At 42.1% G+C, this 19,626-nt stretch overlaps 1 protein-coding gene across 2 annotated transcripts in view; it reads right to left on the minus strand.

The window, feature by feature from the left end:
* TAF3 (TATA-box binding protein associated factor 3) overlaps nucleotides 1-19,327 on the minus strand; it is a 180,923-nt gene extending 161,596 nt beyond the window's left edge. Inside the window, exons 1-2 of one of the 2 annotated variants that reach the window (XM_077897273.1) lie at nucleotides 18,959-19,327; nucleotides 12,693-12,935 (exon numbers count right to left, since the gene is read on the minus strand). In XM_077897273.1, the coding sequence (XP_077753399.1) occupies nucleotides 12,693-12,935; nucleotides 18,959-19,124 (409 nt within the window). In that variant the 5' untranslated portion in view covers nucleotides 19,125-19,327. Of the gene's footprint in view, nucleotides 1-12,692; nucleotides 12,936-13,571; nucleotides 13,730-18,958 lie in introns of those variants that run through there. The other variant, XM_077897274.1, reaches the window with a different exon arrangement.
* Between the last annotated feature and the right edge of the window lie 299 nt (nucleotides 19,328-19,626).

The raw sequence follows: 19,626 nt of genomic DNA on the forward strand, positions 1-19,626 counted from the left end.
CTGGGCATGATCCCGGATCAGGGATTAAGTCCCACATTGGGATTCTTGCAGGGAGCCTGCTTCTTTCTCCCTCTGCCTATGTCTCTGCCTCTCTCGCTCTCCCTGCATCCCTCAGGAGTAAATAAATAAATAAATCTTAAAAAAAGAGAGAGAGAGAGAAAGAACGAAGTGGACAGTGTCACAAATGTGTATACTGACTGTACTGTGTTTTTTTCTGGATATCATGGTATGACAACCATTATACTTGGTGCTGAGATCTTCAGGAACAAAAAGGAAATGTGGCAGGTTGGAACAAGACTGTATTGAAGATCTACCACAGTATATAACATTTTTCTCATTCATTTATAACAATCTGATGGAGGCTATTATTCCCATTTTATAAGTGTGTCAACTAGGAGAGAGGAAAAAGTAAGTAGGCATACTGTACTTGGGAGACAGTAAAACAATGGCTTTGAATTGTCATACTTCAATGAAATACCAAGTTATAGATTTTTGGCAGTCAAAGTCCTAAACTAATAAACTAAAACTTAATATTTAATCTCTTAATTAAGAAAAAAAAAAAAAAAACTGGGCAGCCCGGGTGGCTCAGCGGTTTAGCATCTGCCTTCAGCCCAGGGCCTGATCCTGGAGACCCGGGATTGAGTCCCACATTGGGCTCCCTGCATGGAGCCTGCTTCTCCCTCTGTCTATAGAGAGCCTCTCTCTCTCTCTCTCTCTCTCTCTCTCTGTGTGTCTGTCATGAATAAATAAATAAAATCTTACAAAAAAAAATCTTAAAAAAAAAATAATGTTAGGTGTTTTCCAGCAATTTCTGTTCTAAGAACTTAAAGAACGCTAATTCAGTGTCCTACAATGACAAGCTGGGCCATGGTTAAATACACTCACTGCGCCTGAGGTCAACGATGGGCAAGCCTTTGCATCTGTGAAAGGCACTTGGCAGTGCCTGGCATAGAGCGAGAATTCTATAAGTAAACTAGTAATAATAACACTAAGAACAATAAGTAGACCTGGTCTTTTTTTTTTTAAGATTTTATTTATTCATTCATAGAGACAGAGAGAGAGGCAGAGACACAGGCAGAGGGAGAAGCAGGCATCATACAGAGAGCCCGACGTAGGACACGATCCAGGGTCTCCAGGATCACACCCTGGGCTGCAGGCGGCGCTAAACCGCTGCGACACCGCGTCTGCTGTAGACCTGGTCTTTTTAAAAGCAAGTGTATCCACTGACCTTAACAAGCAACAAAGTCTGCACTGTGTCTCAGGTTCAAGACAGACTACACAGTCTTGAACTCTACCTGGTTTCTCTTTTTCAAAATAAATACATGGTTATGTTAGATCACTGCCTGTGAGAGGCATGTGAGAGCTATTCTAAATTTTAACTCTAGATCAGGCCCTCTCCTTAAGATCTGGAATTTATATTACCTACACAGTCTTCCAAACCTTGGCTCTTCTATCATATTCTCTACGATCTGTCACTGAATCCTGTGCATCCAATATCTCTTACATCTGGCCCTTCCTCTGCACCTCTTCTTTGCCACACTCAGGATGCAGGCCCCATCATCTCTGCCCTGGATGGCTACTACAAGAACCTCTATCAACACTTTTCCCACAGCCTTCTCTCTCTTGAGTTTATCCTTCTCATTGGTACCAGAATTCACAATCTACACAGCTTGTCCAGCTTCTTAAAAATATCCATGGATTCCCTCCTTCCTCATAGAATACTGAGTAGATTATATGATAAATTAAAATCACATAAATATTAGTCTAATTTCTCTTTCTCCATATAGACTGGAAATTCTAGGAGGGAAAAGGAGTCCCTTCCTTTATTGTTCACCTCTGTATCTCCAGAAATAAACAGCATGCCTGGCATACAGTAAGTTCACCACAATGACATGAATGAATGACAAAGTGATTCTGATTCCCCTTTAGCTCTGCTGGCACAAGCTCAGTATGTAAGCACTGTAAAGGAAGCAAATAATTTTGTATTGCTTTATCAGAAACAGGAAAGGTCTAGGTTAGAGCAGGTAATTAGTTAAATAAAATGCAATTACTGCACTGAAGAGATTCAAATCCAGAAAAGCAAGACAGAATAAATCCTAACTTCTAGAAAAGCATTAACTTTGGGGTCTTATACCATCAGCCATATAACATCTATTGCCCTACACCTGCTTGAACTCCCTCCTTTAACACACATGTGCATGCATTGTAACGTGCGAAATTTTCCAAAAAATATAACTGGAGAAGAGAGATATAAAATTTCTGGAGATTTTAAGATTGAGAGAAAAAAATAACAAAATCTTCTTTTGTTGTGGTTCTGGATGCCTGCAAGGGGAAAACAGTAAGTAAAATATCAAAATACTAAATTTTTCTAAGATATTTTATATGATTACTTTGTTGATTTAGAAACACAAATACTATCTGACTATAACATTGGAAATGTGTACTTATTTTTATAAATCCAGAGAGATTAAAGGAAAAAATTGAGTACAGAAGAGAATTTTGACCAAGTCTGCTATAAGTTATGGTCTATCATATCCAGGTATGATGGTACTTTTACTCTCTATCTGGAAATGTATACACCTCTACTTCAGGGCTAATTTTGCTAGTTTGAATGCAAAGGCAGATAACCCTCCCACCCACCCACCCCGCTTTTTTTTTTTAAAGCTACTGTAATCCTCATGCTGTAGATAAAAACTACTTCTTCAAAAGATAACAATAATAAGCAGGAAAAGTAACATGAGTAAAAGAATCAAATCAGATGTTATCAAAACATGATTTTCCCCCCTAAGTAACTAGATTCAAGAGGGCAATGTGAAAAGAAAAGAAAAAAACTTCAAGAGTCGCAGGATAAACCTTTCTGCTTTTATACCTATATTCTGAGAATAACACCAGGGCAATAAATGGCACAAAGGTACAGTGGGCTAAGACTAAGAAATCCAGGACTTGACTGTCACCTCTGCACTTAACAGCTGTGTGAATTTGGACAAGTTATTTTTTTGAGACAGCTTCCCCAACATTCTGAAGAAATTCTCCTAAAGATAGCAGGAATTTTGTCCGTGCTTGAGTTTACCTCTCAGGCAGTCTAAAAGGGCTTCAGTTTTGTGCAATAAAAAGTGGGATACAGAATCAGTGCAGGACTGAAAGAGGGGCAAGAGCAGTGTAAGCTCTTGAGAAAAATAAAACTAACAATTAAAAGTACATCCAGTATGAGGTAGAGATACATATTATATGTCACCCAAGCGTGGTGAGGGAGGGGAGCTCCACATCAGCCTGAGTAAAGATATGGAGGCCACAGTTCCTTTTGGGAAACAAAAGCAAGTTTGTGATTCTGGAGATTAAAGCCTGAAGCAATGAGGGGGAGAAAACTAGTACGTAAAGTAGGCAGAAGTCTGGTTTTCAAGGGCCCTAACATCCTCGGAGAGATCTGTGATTGGAACATCACAGGCAAGCCACATCTCAGCCCTTGACATCCTTTAGGTGCAACCTTTCGGCTCGGATGCTGCAGAAATAAGAAAAACAAACATGATGTATCCAGGAAACTATCCTGGATACAGGGAATAAACCTGGTCCAGACCCTTGCACTCTAGCCCTGCTGTGTAACAGAGGGAAAGTATCCGAGCATCAAGGGCAAGGCAGGGACATGCTCATGGAGTGGGTAGGAGTGAGGCTGGACTTTGGGGCCAGAAGAAATTCTGCAAGCCTGCCCACTGAGAAAACTGGCTTGACGATGACACCTCTCCACTTAGGAATGTAATATCCAAGCAGAGAATTCCAATAATCTCAGGAAGAAAGGCCTAAAGTGAGCAGGGAGGGACATCTTATCCATCTATTTTCAATTCCAGTTCCTTGTTTAGGACTCAACACATTGTGGGCACCTACAAAGGCAGCACTGAGTGTCATAGACTAAATCTTCACCCAGCTCTGCTCCCAATTCACAACGTAACTCAAGATGAGTTAACGTGGCTTTTTTTTGAACTTCTATTTTTCCTCTGTAAAGTGGGAATGATGCTAGCTAGCATCTGCCTTTAGGGGTTATTTCAAGATTCAATGAGATAATGCTTATGAATACACCATGTGATATCTAATATAAATTATCTGAAGGCTGCTTTTATGCTTCTATTTTCAAATAAACACAAATATTACTATTTTGGTGTTTGAAATGCAGTACAAAATTCCTCATTAACATTCTTCTATTCATTTAGTAAGTAATCCAAATTGTAAGAATAAGCATCTTTTCTGTACATGATTAAAGCTATTTTCATTTTGAAAGCAAAAAATTCAATTGCTCCCCATAGACATTACTGGTTTTCCTTAGAAAAAACGGGCTGCTCATTTTAACTGTATGCAGTGGGAAGCTAATAAAGTGTTTTACGCTGTAGAATATACTCACTCTTTGTTCAACAGTTTATTGCGGAAGGGAACGATAGTTCAAACAAAAGATAAAGGCTTAAACAAACATAGTATTTTAGAAATTTTTGTGAAATAAAATTAGCAGAATTGTTTGTGGGGAATGAGGGAACAGAATGAGGGAAGGGGTCAAAGACACAATTCCAGCTTGAGTGACTAGGTATTCCATGATGCCACCAATTGAGATCAATGATACAAATGTATTCACAGGGAGATACTGTGTGTAGCTTTTGGCATACAGATTTGAGGTGCCTGTGGGAAATGTGGAAATGGCCAACTGCCAACTGGATATAGAGTCTGAAAGGTGCAGTATGGAGAGGAAGTTTGGGGAGTCATCATACATAGTTGGTTGTTGACATCATGAAAGTAGATTAGATCACACACTGAAACTATGTCAAGTGAGGAGAGCAATAGGTCAAGAAAAAATTTTAGGGCTACCCACATTTCAGAGGTAGGAGAGCCATGGAAGATGAGCCCATGAAAGGCACAAAGAATGAATTAATAACAGATGGAGCACTGAAGAGTATTTTGTCTCTGAAGAAAAGTAGTTTCAAAAAGTGCCCAACAGTGCTAAATTCAGCAAAAAGGTTCAATAAAGGAAATCCTGGGAAGAAAGCAGCAGGGTGGCAATGATCTTCTCAAACTGCTACATAAAAATACAGCAACATAACAGGGTGACAAAGCTACAAGGGGTGAGGGCCAACCACCAGGAGACAAAAAAGCCAAGTATTACCAATCTGTATAGGGGCAAATGGTGAGAAACCATGGGGAGACGGGCCTGAAAGAGCAGAACCTCAAAAAGCCAGGAGGTACTCCCTAAAAGCCTGGCAGACCAGCATGAAGAAGAATGGCCCAGAAGCTGCAATGGGCTTGTCTTCATCCAGGATGGGACAGGAAGGGGGAGAGGGGGCTGAACAGGAGCCCAAGAAAACGTCTACAGAGGCTCCAGAGTCCAGCTCCTGACTTTCAAATCTAACTCTCCACTGTTCTCCCCAGCACAGGGCCCACTGAGAAGACACTTGTTAGGACCACATCATGACTGAGTAGAAGAGGAAAGCCAGCATCATGGAAGAGATGATCTAAATAGAAGCAGTGCAAGAAAACAGAAAATCTCAGGGAGCCAGCCACCTTTTCTGAGCATTACACCTAACAACAGGAGAGGGAGCATTGTGAGCTTCCGTCTAGATGTTCAGAAGCACTACATTCACACACACGCAATTTCTGTAAGAAAATGCGGAGATTAAATACCGAAACAACACCCCTACAGACACTCAAAATTGAGAAACACATACTCAAAAACCAGATGAAAATGCTGCTGCACTATTTTGAAACAGTATAAAAGATACAAATCAACTTTAGGGAAAAACTAAGAAATGTGATGACAGAGCTCAGGAAAGTGGCCACATGGCCCGACTGAGTATATGATGAGATCACAGAGAACTAGGATGAGTAATAGGACAGCAAAAGGGTACAAAACTACCCTGCTTCAGTAATCATGATGGACAGTACCAGTATTACCACTGAGTGTGTCATGTAGGATCCAGCAAAGGAATAATGATGGAATGTTCTAATTGTATCTTCCTGTTTATCCCCAGGAACCAGAATTCTTAGATATGGACAAAAGTATCTACTGATATAACGATAAGAAACCCTATAGTCCTGAATTTGAATTGGAAATCTCTGTATGAATTCGTGAGATACCCCGCCTCTTACTTATCTATTTACATACACGTATACGCATATTTTTGAGTATAAACATTTACTTACTGCCTAGAAACGACGGCCAGTTCTAACAAATATCCCTATTGCCCAGATCATGGACTTGATTTCCCTGGAAGCCAGGGCTCCATGGGGAAGGATTCCAAGTGTGGGACAAGACCATACAAGATAAACCTACAACATCTTGATACACCACTTGTAAGGATGCTATCAAAGACTACTAGTGTTGTGTTGACAGGATTCAGAGGCCAGACTGAAGAGGTTCCATTGGTCAGAAATGGGACAATACGAGTTGCAATAAGGTAAATACTGTAATGAAACGAATCTGTCAAGTATGCTTAAGTCTATGAGTTTATAATGTAATTCAAAAAAATAACTAGTCACCTGTGGATGATAAGGAACCAATTCATTATCTTGAAAACTGTGTGTATAACATGAAGGAGCGTTTACCTTTGTTTCCCTGTCTAAACTGTACCACTGAGTAACTAAATAGCATATAAGCGAAAGGCTTTCCTGATAAATTATTCTAAAAGAATGAAATAAAAACCTTGCAACTCCAAGGGATTAATGCCTCTATGCCTTAAGTAACATCAAAAAAGCAAGAATTGGACATCATCAGCCTCCTGACAAAGGAACACAACAGTACATACATCTTGCCAAAGGTTTTGAATCAGAGTCTGATTAAGCCTCAGATTCTTGCTGCCAATGTGCAAAAACACACTGAATTGTACTATGAGTACACAATCAGCAAAATCCACTGTGAGAAATTGTTCCAGTCAAATGACCCAGATTCCCCAACAAATAAATGGTAGGAAAAAGACAGGGATTGGGCACGGGTGTGGGAGCCTGTACAGGAAACGAGCCTCAGAAGACACATAATATTTAAAGTGAGGCAGGGGTTAAACAAAAGGGTCTAGGGATACACATTTGACTGACAAAACTAAAGACAAGGAAGCAGTAATCCTTGGAAGGTAGGATGGGGGTTACTTTGGAGGGACAGACGGAAGGACTGTGGCTGGGCACATGGGACTGGAGGAGCTTCTGGGGTAGCCGGTAAAGTTCATGTCTTCAACTGAGATGTGGTTTAAAAGTTACTTGCCTTAGAATAATTCACAAAACTACATTTCCCCCAAAGAAGAGCAGTTTAGGATACAAATTTCATCTAGGTCAGCCAGTTAGGTAGGAATTGGTGATCTGAGTGGGAGCTGTTTCAAGAAAGAGTGGGGATGGAAGTCAGATTGCACGACTTGAGAAGTGAATGGCAGGCTTTGGAGTGGACTCAGGAGTCCCAATGTCTCACGTGAGAATATCTAGAAAGATTCACACCTTTGAAACAAGGTTACTCTTGGGAAATGGGAGTTTAAGGAAAGTGAGGAGAACCCTTCATTTTATACCTCATATACTTGGGCAATATTTTATTTTTCAACGTTTGTGTTACTTTTGTTAGTTATTTTAAATTCGTAAATGTCTAATTTTTAAAGGGGCTTCATTATAAAAATAGGAACCCCGGGGGGAGAAGAGACACATCAAAGGAGTTCTAAATAATTTCTGCAGAGGAGTTTAATTTACCGAGGTACTTACTCCATATTTGGGGAGGGACGTCTAACAACTGACTCTTTAGGTGTGGGCTGTGCACAGCGACTTCTCTCCAAAGAGGACAGCGTGGGAAGGGGGGAGAGAGTGATTTCCAGGGGAGAAACCGCACAGACACTACCTCAGGCAGGTAAGCAAGGTCAACATCAACAGTGGTAAACCATATTCATAATGTGAGGACAGTGGAGCTTTCCCTCTGTACTCTTCCTCCCCAAAACTAGTAACCCCAGTCTGCTCAAATTCCAGGAGAGGGACATTCTGTAATATATCTGACAAGCACTCCTCAAAACTGTCAAGGTCATCGAAAACAAGGGCAGTCTAAGAAATCACAGACAACAAAAGCCAAGAGGGCATGACAATAAAATAATGGGCCTCCTGGATGGGATCTTGAAACATAAAAAGGACATTAGGTAAATACTAAGGATAATAGATTTTAGTTAATAATAATGTGTCAATAGTGGTTCATTGATTATATTGAATGCAGCATACTAATGTAAGATTAATAATAAGGGAAACTGGATATAGGCCATAAGGGAACTCTGTACTTCACAATTTTTAGGTGAAGCTAAAACTATTCCAAAAAATAAAGTCTATTTGGAAATTTTTTAAAAAACAGAAACCCTAAAGGTAGCAATGTCGCAATATCTTTACCAAGTGCAAGTGAAGGTGGGCTAACTTTCTTATAGTAAGTAAAGCCGAGTAAATAGCTTCCGTTTCTTTTTCTCACACAGAAAGGTTGGACCAGTCAACAGACCACCTAGAAAACTCTCACAGACCAGAGATCTAGTGACCACACTCCAAACCAAACCATGACTGGCAGAGTATACTATTTTCAGACATTCCTCAGCACAACAAAACAGGGAGCAAAAAATATGTTATTCATGTGAATCTGAAAATATGTATGGCAAGCTGAGGAGAGAATGTTCTTGGATAAAACACACCGGGTGCCAGCCATCAGAACTGCAACAGTCTAAGCAAAATGTGCATTTATAAAACATTTTCAGGGAGGTCTCATTTCTAAACATACAACTGGATACAAGAGGCAAAAATTCCTTCTATATCATCTCCTCCATCACTCCTATGAGGCGGAGAGTCACCTTGCTCCTTCGTCATGCACCTGCTATAGTCCAGCTAGTAGGTGCACACTCTTTCAGTCCCTGAGTGTGTGATCACCACCATTCGGATCTATTCTCATTGCAGAGTCACTTCACAAATGTATATTGTATTTCAACTGAAATGCAAATTCCTTAAGAGCGAGGAAGGGGATATGGGCTGAGAACTAACATTCACTGTTCTGTGTCTCATGTGTGAGACGCGGTCCGATTCTATACAAATGTCTCATAAAACCCTCTCACTGAATCCTCACGGACATCCACATGGTAGGTATTACTAAAACTATTTTACAGATGATGCATATGAAGGTCAGAAAGGCAAAGCAACTTGGTAAGACGTTAAACTCAGTAACCCGTCGAGACCCAACTGAATGGAGCCATGGGGCCCATGTCTTCTCTACGACTGCCTGTTTCTCCACCCTCAGCAGTGTTCCCAGTGCTACAAGCAGACAAGTCATTCTGGTGCTCTTCTGACACAAACCAAGCTGAAGGATCAATAAGTGGGTAGTCTCATGATCATACTTTGTTAATGATATTTTATGACCAAAGCCTGGCCCTGTCTGTGGCTCTTAAGGAAATAAAAGGAAAATAAAGAAATCTGTGAACAAGTATTACTATCACAGGTATATCACCCTCTGCAACACTAACCAGAATACTAGGAATTTTCTAACATGGGACCAGGGGGGAAAAAAGATTTCAGATTGTAAATGATTTATTAAATTGACTTGGGAGGCTATATTAAAAAATGGTAACCATGGGACTGTATTTATTTTATATCCTTTTCCCTGAACAGGAGGAAGAGGTTTGATAAACATCTTATTGTACTGCCTATCACTTATTGCACCCTTCGGAACCATATGCGTACCTCATGAATCAGCAGAATTTCTGCTCCTGAGAGAATCTATAACTGTTAGCTGAAAAAAAGAAGTGTTCAGGTTTATGTTATTTTCCTTTTAAGAGGTTTATAATTTATATTGTCTGAAACTTCAAAAAAAAAAAAAAAAAACCATGATTCTTTTTGCCTCAAATGATTCAGGAGACTCAAAAATTTATTGTAGTTAATTTCAAACTGAAGTCAGTATTAAAATCCCTAAACTGTTTTTTATACCCCTTTACTGATATCTTAGTTACATTTCCATGGCGGTATTTACAAATGCTAACCATGAATTTCCTTGTGTATCATTTTCATGCTATAAAAATAAAATGAGAGGGACTAAGTGGTTAAGTGTTGATTATTATCAAAGTCCTGAGCTTAATTTTCAATAGTGAGTTTGGTAGGGCTTACTATGTTATTACAAATGATTCAATAAACTCTCTAAGTGAATAAATGCAGGTTATAGATGGACCAATGATGAGCTATATATGAATTACGGGTTAAGATTAATCAAATGTCAGAGTCCAAATTTTTTAAAAGGCCAGAAAAAAAATTAAGCAATTCATTAAGCAGAAGGTAGAAAAGGAGACAAAAAAACAGGTAAACCACAAAATAGAATTAGAAAGCTCAAAAAGCACAGAGTACATGGACTAAAATGTTTTAAATGGAGAAGATAGTAGTTCTGGTTCAAAAACACACCAACCGATAATGCACAGAAGTCCTGGCTAGTAACCGTTACCTAATTCACTAATATCAAACTCACCATCACTTATTATCCAGAGAATCGCTGACACGCCAGTTACTTACATTAGTGTGGCTCCTTTAGTGTCGTCCTATATAACATCTTAAGTTCTCTCCCAAAATTTTAAAGATTTTATTTATTTATTTATTTATTTATTTATTTATTTATTTATTTATTTATTTCAGAGAGAGAGAGAGAGAGAGAGGGAGAGAGAGAATGCATGCACAAGCATAAGTGGGGGTGGAGCAGGGTGCCCAATGTGGGGCTCGATCCCAGTACCCTGGGATCACGACCTCAGCCGAATGCAGACACTTAACCAACTGAGCCACCCGGGAACCCCCTTCATGTTTTCTTAGCACAATTTCAAATTCTGTACTCCTTGTACTTTTAAGTGGCCTTTCAACTAAAAATTTCAGAGCCACTCAAAGATTACTCTTAGAGCACACTTAGTACTGCTTTCATGAGGACATCTAGGATGCTTAATAAATCATATTGAGTGACAACAGCAAAGAAGGAAATTCCAGGCCTGCTTGATATTCATGACCTGTCTATAAGAAAAGATGAATTCTTTGCAATCCAGCTACTAAGCAGGCTTCTGCCCAAGAAACCCTCCTTTGAGAATTCTGATACTGAAATGCATTGGTTATGTTTTTAAAGCAAACAAATACATGTTTAGAGAAGTTGTGAGAAATATACATTTCTAAGGTCAAAGACACTGACATTAGGGAATGAGGGGTTTACAGAGACAGACCTCACACAGGGGCTATAAGGAGGAAGATTTCCTCAAAGGTACCACAGGCTACAGATACACAATCTCAATGGTGAGGAAGAGATGAATTTTAAGTAGTTGCTACAGGAAGTTGGGATAACTGAGATACATCTGTAGATTTCTAAGTCCTGCTGTTAATAATATAAAAGTGGGCCCGGAAAGGAGGAGAAACAATGAACTTCCATTAACAAGCCCCTACAAACAGCATTTCACTCAGTTCCAGAACGTTTACCCAAGGCACATTTTGTGTGAAGCACTGGTGATACCAGTTCTTGTCAGTTTTGTCATTATTAAGTCCCCAAGCAGAGAAGTTTGTCATTATTAAGTTCTCAGCAGAGAAGTGCTAACCTGACAAGCTTCCCAAGCCACTCAACTCAGAAAACTCTGGTACCTACCTATCTGAACCTCCATACCTACACAGCTACCAACAAGCACAGGTACAGTGCTGCATTCTCAGCATGTTAATGACAGCACCAGCCCTCTGTGGGAGGGCCCACTGCACCCAAGACGCAGAGTGTCTGAGGATACACTAACCCATAGTAAGTCTCCACGACGTAGGGCCAGTTTTTACCCGGTTTTTCAAATGAGGCAACACTGATACGCAGATTGTAAAACTACTATTCCAAATCTAAAGCGAGTCAATGAAAGAAATGGGTAGCATCCCAAGATGCTATTGAAGTGGAACAGGAGATTACAAGAAATGAATTACAAGAAACTGGAAACGTGGGGCATTGCTGGTGGAAGGTAGAAAGGTGCAAATATAAAGGTACAAGGAAATGAATTGGAACTTTTCCATTTTTACAAGAAAATATACTGTGTACCTGCATGAGAGACCACAAATTACTATGTATCTCTTAGAACCTTAGTGAACCTAAAGGATCAACACGTAAAATCATGCAGGGAGAAGGAACTCTGTAATGTTTGACTACTGAGCCTGATTTGCTATTATTTTTTAATCAAAAATGCTGCCATGGCCAAACAATAAACATTTCTACTCATCATTTAAAAAATGGAGATAAATCTGCAAAACACTAGTAAATATTACTCACTCACTGTTCCTGGTATCATCCAACTCACATTTACAACACAGAGGAGAGGCAGAGAGTGACCCCGATTTTCCTTTATGTTGCAAAGATTTTCTAATTTATTTAATGTCCCGTTCCCACATGATACATCTATGGGAAGTCTTCTCTCTGGGATCACATTCTGTTCTCCCCTACTTAAACTTTAGAAAGGAAATAGATGCCCCATCAGACAACCCTGACTGTGCCATGGCTCTGACTGGTGACGCCAGTGTAAGTTTGCTGGCTTAAAGGTTAGACTGATTTGAAAATAATATTAGAATATCTTGATTGCATTTCTAGAATTTATACGTTGGCACAGCGTTTTATACAATTCAGTTAGGAAAATTAAGATTAAGAACGCATTAAAATACTTACAGACGTATGAGTAAAAACAAACAAAGAAGTCACAAACCTTCTTGTGAAGACACAATGGGTGGCATGTAATCAGGAATGTATTCTTTTCTTTCCTCTGCATCTTTACTTCCAGGTTGAGGAAATTGAAGGACATTGTTCTTACTAACAGGAAATGAAGGAATTTGATGTGGGAAAGTCACAGGTTCAATATTGTGAATATAGTCTTCTAATTCATGAAGACTAACCCCCATAAGCTGGAAAGCTTCACCAACATCATCCAAAATTGGGTCTGTTCGGCCATCTGAAACAAAGTCAAAAGCCAAGCAAATTATTTTAAGGAAGTCCCATAAATACTTTTTTAAAATATGAAGAAACATTAGGTTCACATGTAGTTCAGAATCTAATATAATAATTATACATACTTCAGACCAAGTTATTTGGAAGAATTTAATGGATTTTATTTTATTTATTTATTTATTTATTTTTAAATCCAAGCATTTTTTTTTTTAATTTTTATTTATTTATGATAGTCACAGAGAGAGAGAGAGAGAGAGGCAGAGACACAGACAGAGGGAGAAGCAGGCTCCATGCACCGGGAGCCCGATGTGGGATTCGATCCTGGGTCTCCAGGATCGCGCCCTGGGCCAAAGGCAGGCGCCAAACCACTGCACCACCCAGGGATCCCGAATTTAATGGATTTTAAATAAAACATCATACTATTTAAATATTAGAAAGCGGATTCCTGAAGTCGATCTGAAACATGATCTGAGAACCAGACAATTCACACTAACAATCAGCTAGTGCTAAGTACATATCAGAAGTAGTTTATGGACGGACAGTGACCAACAAAAGGTAAGTGCCCAGTTAATATAACTATTACTGTTCTTTATCAAATAACCAGAAGGCTGTGCTAAGTAAATGTCCATTACATTTTTACCATTGTTCAATGGTGTAGCTCTGAAACCTAAAACAGTGGCTGGCATGTAGTTGGCACTCAACAAATACTGGTTGAACGACCTCCCGTACTTCTTTCCCTGCCATCCCAGATTTCACTTTGTCTGGTTTCAGTTATGAGCAGTCAACGTGGTGAAGAAGCAGACAACTGTCCTTCTGACTTATCATCAGAGGGTCAACAGTAGCCTAACCCTAAGTCACAATGCCTACGTCATTCATCTCCTCATGCAGGAATTTTGTCATCTCACATCATCACAAGGATGAGAGCAGCATATTAAGATACTTTGAGAGGGAGAAAAAGTGATCATTCACATAACTTTTATTACAATGTGCTGTTATAACTGTTCTGTTTATTATTAGTTATTGCTGTTACTGTCTTAATGTGCCTAATTTACTAATTAAACTTCATCATAGCTTTCTATGTATACAGTTCAGTACTATTCGTGGTTTAAGGCATCCACTGGGGGGAGGAGGGTTTTCAAATATACCCTCATGAATGAGGGGAGACTACTGTATGCCACTGAATCAATTTTTAATTTAAATTCAATTAATTAACATATATTATTGGTTTCAGAGATAGAGCTCAGTGATTCACCAGTTTTATATAATACCCAGTGCTCATTACATCATGTGCCCTCCTTAACACTCATCATCAGTTACCCCATCCCCACTCCCCTCCCTTCCGTGACCCTGTTTGTTACCTATGATTAAGTGAATCACTTTTTAAATCCAAGAAAGTCTACAGAAAACACTTAAATCAGAAAGATAATTTACACACAAATTTTAAATGTCATTAGAAGAGACCATATAAAATGGATAGATATGAAAGGATACAAAGTTAAGGTGAGGTTCTCTTTACAAAGGTGGTGGGGTTTTTTTTATTTTTTTTTACACTGAAATCTCCTATGATCACTTCAAACTCAGTATGTCTGAAATTAAATCATGCTGTAAAATGAAAATAACCTAAAGTTTATAAAAATTAGACATGCTTGCTCACGCCCACATAAAAAAGTTCTGGAAGGATATACGTCCAACTGTTAACAGTTTAAGGGGCTGAAAGCTGCATGCAGAGAAAGGGAAGCAGGAGACTTTTACTTGTAACTTCAAACACTTTTGTAGTCTCTGAATTTTGCTACAAGTAGGAGTTACTTCTATGATGTATAAAATAGCAGAGATAAATAAAATGGATTATTCATTCTTCCTCTTAATGACATGCATATACATTTCAACTCTTTAATTCCCAAGAAAAGCATTACTATTCTCTCAGTCCAGAATAAATGATTGTCTTGAATTCCTCCAAATGCTTTGCAATTTCAATGCAACACCCTCTGGTTCTCTCCTCTTCCCGCCCATTTCCCGCAACAGATTTCAGAACTTTTTCTTTCCTTCTTTTCCAACTGTCACTCTCCCAATTCATTTTCTGGGTATATCCTCACGTGAGTCTCTCTTGTATTCCGTGAGAGCGTGATTTTCTTAAGATATCACTTTCACCCCACTGTCTCCCTCCTTAGAAGCATGCAGTGTTTCTGACCATGCTGTCTTTCCTATAAGGCCTTCCCAAACCTGACTTCACTCCACATTACATTTTCCTATTAACACCTTCCTAATGTACTGGCCACAAGTTGTCAAGCTGGCCACCTCACTGGTACTTCTGGCACACTCAATCCTACTTGGATATCTTAGGTGATGGTTTTCCTTAGCCTGGCGTCCACTCCACCTCTATGCAGGCACGCTTCACAGCTCAAGGCAAATCTGGTCTTTGCTGTGAAGTCATTCTGCCCCGGCACATACACCACACCCATCTCTCCTTTACCTTCCTCCTTTTGCATTTACTGCCTGTATCATGCAATTATTAAGCTACAGGTACCAGTCTTTGAGAGTCATTCTGAAATATTGAGCGCCTACTTTCAGTGCACACTCATGTATTTAATACGTAATACAACACACAGAGAAACATCTGCCCTAAAGGCTTTCACAAATCATTACCTTAGGGAAATTTAAAAATGCATTATCTGTCGAATTAATAGCAACTTCTGATACTTGCTTTACCTTGAGAGCAATTTCCTTAAAAGGGGCATACACCACCAGCTTATTTTGTTGACAGTTTGCACAAGTTGTGGACAGGGACTGTGTCTTAGGACGTTAGTGTCTCCAACACAGTGCTCGGTTCTTTTTTTTTTAAGATAGATTTGTTTATTTATTTATTTATTTATGAGAGCACGAGCAAAAGGACAGGGCAGAGGGAGAATCTCAAGCAGAGTTTGCGCTGAGTGTGGCACCCAACACTGGGCTTGATCTCATGACTCTGAGATCATGACCTGAGCCAAAATCAAGAGTTGGGAGTTCAACCAACAGAGTCCCCCAGAAGTCCCAGTGTTCAGTTCTCAGTGCTGCTCAGTGAATGTTGTCAGAACGACAAAGGAGATTTAAAGGAGGAGATTACAAGACTGCACAGTGGTAACCCGAGGTCAAAATTTGAGTTTAAAACTAGGATAGTATAGAAAAAAGAACCTAAAAAAGTCTAATAAGCTAATAAATATACCAGGAATCAGCATTTTTATTAAAGTCACAAAACCATGATGGAGAATAATGAACTCGATAATCACATTCTCACTAAAAGCAAGAAGACTGACTACAGAAATTGGATAATTTGAAAAGGGATTTAACGTTAACACATAACAATGATTACTTGATGACTTTGAAATAACAGGGTTACTTGCAGTGCCAGCACATTATTCTGGTTCTGTGTCTAAGGCAGAAAAGGTAACTATGAATTCAGGGGATATTTTCATTACCTAAAAATACAGAACATCTGTCCTTATTTAGGGAACTTGGTAGCAAAAATACAATCTAGACTATGCATAACGTAACAGTATACCCAAGGACCACAAAGAGGGGGAGGGAAAGAAAAGAAGCAAAAACCAAGACAGCAGGGTGCTGGCGGTGTATTCAAGGTAACAATGAATGAGAGTTACTTTGTCGTACCACGTTTAGGTTAAAAGTTATCAGTGAAATCAAGCAATCCCAAAATTCACATCTTGGAACTCAAAAACTCAGGTGACTAAACAGCTATTACAGTAGTAGGTTATCAGTTCATTCATTTATTCAGCAACCACCTCCTGGGTGCCCAGTATATTATGGCACCATACTAGGTTACAGAATACAAATATAATAAATTTGTTGCCTGGGGAAAAGAAAGGGTGAATGATAGACAAGGATGATTACAAAACAAGGTGTTAACGTACAGGAATATGGACAGAATTATGAGAGCAGATGACAGGAGTTGCCCAAATCAAGTGCTTTAAGTGAATCTCAACATAGAAGTAGGACTACTGGTGGATCAGGGGGTGAAGAAAGATACTCTACAAAATGGCACCCATATAGGAACAGATAGTTTAAAAGGTTTTGGAGAAGGCAGGTAGCTCAGCATGGTAGCAATAAGAACAGCAGGAGGGAAGGGAAAGCTCACAAAGAAAACCATGTGTGTTGTGGAAGAGTTCATGTTTTCAGCCTGTAAGCCATGGAGTACAAATTAACATATTTTTAAGAATGACACGATCAGGGCAGCCCCAGTGGCTCAGCGGTTTATCGCTGCCTTCAAGCCCAGGGCATGATTCTGGAGTCCCGGGATGGAGTCCCATGTCAGGCTCCCTGCATGGAGCCTGCTTCTCCCTCTGCCTGTGTCTCTGTCTCTGTCTCTCTCTCTCTCTGTGTCTCTCATGAATAAAGTCCTTAAAAGAAAAGAAAAGAATAATGTGATCAGATGTGCCTTACTGACAGATTATTTTGGCAGCACTGTAGAAGCTGGTACAGAATTGGGGGCCTAAGAAGTAAATGGCATCTGTGGGTCTCAATTTTCAGGTCTAGGAATGAGTTTAAAGAAGCAATAATAGGAGCACCTGGGTGGCTCAGTGGTTGAGCATCTGCCTTTGGCTCAGCTCGTCATCCTGAGGTCCTGGGATGGAGTCTCACGTCGGGCTCCCTGCATGGGGCCTGCTTCTCCCTCTGCCTGTGTCTCTGCCTCTCTCACTCTGTGTCTCTCATGAATAAATAAATAAAATCTTAGATTTTAGAGAAGAGTTACTCTAAAGAGTAAAGAGTGAAGAGAAAGAGTTACTCTTTCTGAAAGAAAGAAAGAAAGAAAGAAAGAAAGAAAGAAAGAAAGAAAGAAAAGAAAGAAAGAAAGAAAGAAAGAGAAAGAGAGGCAATAATTTGTTCACCCAGTTCTCCAGCTTAGGCAACTTAGGAGTATGGACCTCAAATTTCAATGAATGGTAGTTCCCCCTATACACACACCCACTTACTTCACATCCCTGGGGTGATGTGTGGTTCCTATCAAATATACTCTGAATTATGGAATGCCATCAGCTGTCGATACTACCGGACGCTCACTTAAAAACCATCAACACGGGGACCCCCGGGAGAGGGGGGGGGGGTGGCTCAGCAGTTGAGCATCTGCCTTCAAGCCCAGGGCATGACCCCGGGGTCCTGGGATCCAGTCGTGCACCAGGCTCCCTGCATGGAGCCTGCTTCTCCCTCTGCCTGTGTCTCTGCCTCTCTCTCTCTGTGTCTCTCATGAATAAATAAAAAATCTTAAAAAAAAAAAAAAAAGCCCATAAATACTTGCAGCGCAAGCCACCTGCTTTGATAACCGCGGAGGTAGAAACCCAAAAAGAGGCAAAACCCCACGGGTATGCGGAAGCCCGTGTAAGCGAGCTGGACAGAGTCGGCCTCGGGGGAGCGAGCGAGCCGCGATGCTCTTGCACGCTCCGCACGGCGCGGACCGGTCACAGGAGAGAAGAGGCCGCGTCCGCAGCGCGGCAGAGCTGTCAGCGGGTTCTGCGGGGTCTGGGAGCTGAGGGGTGGCCAGGGGGGCCCTGCAAGAAGCGGCCGGTAGACGGAGCGCCTGTGACAACTAGTTGTAGTAGTTTGCAGGCACGGGAGCGGGAGGACCCAAGTCGGAGCTGGCGGTGGCCGTGCACGCGCGGGCGGGCAGCGAGGCAGGTTTCCCACCGGGAGGCGAGGCGGGCGAGGCGGGCGAGGCGGGCGGGCCGTGCAGCTGCGAGCGGGGCCGGGGGGTCCCGGCGGCGGCGGCAAGTGAGCGGGAGACGCGGAGACGGGGGGGCTCCCCGGAGCTGCCAGGGGCGGCGGAAAACGGGGGGCGTCCGAGAAAATGCCCGATCTCGGGGTCGAGGAGGAGGAGGAGGAGGAAGAGGAGGAGGAGGAGGGGGAGGAGGAGGGGGAGGGAAGGGGGAGGGGCGGGGGCGGGGGGGACCCGCAGCCTGGAGCCGCCGAGCAGAGGCGCGAGGACCGGAGGTGTCACTCGCCGCTGTCCGGGGGCAGCCCTCCCGCTCCCGGCCCGGTACTCACACAGCTCAGAGTACCGGTGGCAGCCCCGTCCCAACTGCTGCAGGTAGCGCTGCAGCACGTCCGTGAGGAGGTGGCAGGCGCTCAGCTGCACCGAGTCCCAGCCCAGCGCCTGGCAGATCTGCGCCACCGAGACCCTCAACAACGACCTGGAGTAACTCTCGCACATCCCGCTCCGTGGACTCCACCGCAGCCCTCGCTGCCACTGTCTCCAGCCGCACCGCCTAACCTTAGCACAGCCCTCGATTCATCCTCTAGGGCCCCCGCGGCGGGGAAATCGTGCCCCCCGAGCCCCGGCGACCGCCTCAAAGCGCCAGCAGCACGGAGCGCGCCAGCCTGAGAGCCGCCATTTTGGGCTCGCTCCGCCCCCCGCTGGACGGCCGCCGGGGCCAGGCAGCACTAGCCGAGGGCGGAGCGCGCCCGTGCGCAAGCTCCGCCCTGCCGGGGCAGAGCGATGCTCTCGGCGGCGGCTGTCGGGCCTGGGAGGGCGCCGGAGACGGCGCGGTGCGGGGCGCAGGTGGAGGATGCGCGCGCGCGGAGGCAGGTGCCCGGGGGTCCCTCGGGCGGGCGCTCAGGGGCCGGGGCCCGAGTCCGCCCGCTGCAGCGGGAGCGCGACAGGCCGTGAGTGCGGGGGCGGGATTCGGGCCGCGGGGACGCGCGGGGACGCGCCG

This window comes from Canis aureus, chromosome 5 (genome assembly GCF_053574225.1).
Source record: "Canis aureus isolate CA01 chromosome 5, VMU_Caureus_v.1.0, whole genome shotgun sequence".
In the NCBI taxonomy this organism is placed as follows: Eukaryota; Metazoa; Chordata; class Mammalia; order Carnivora; family Canidae; genus Canis; species Canis aureus.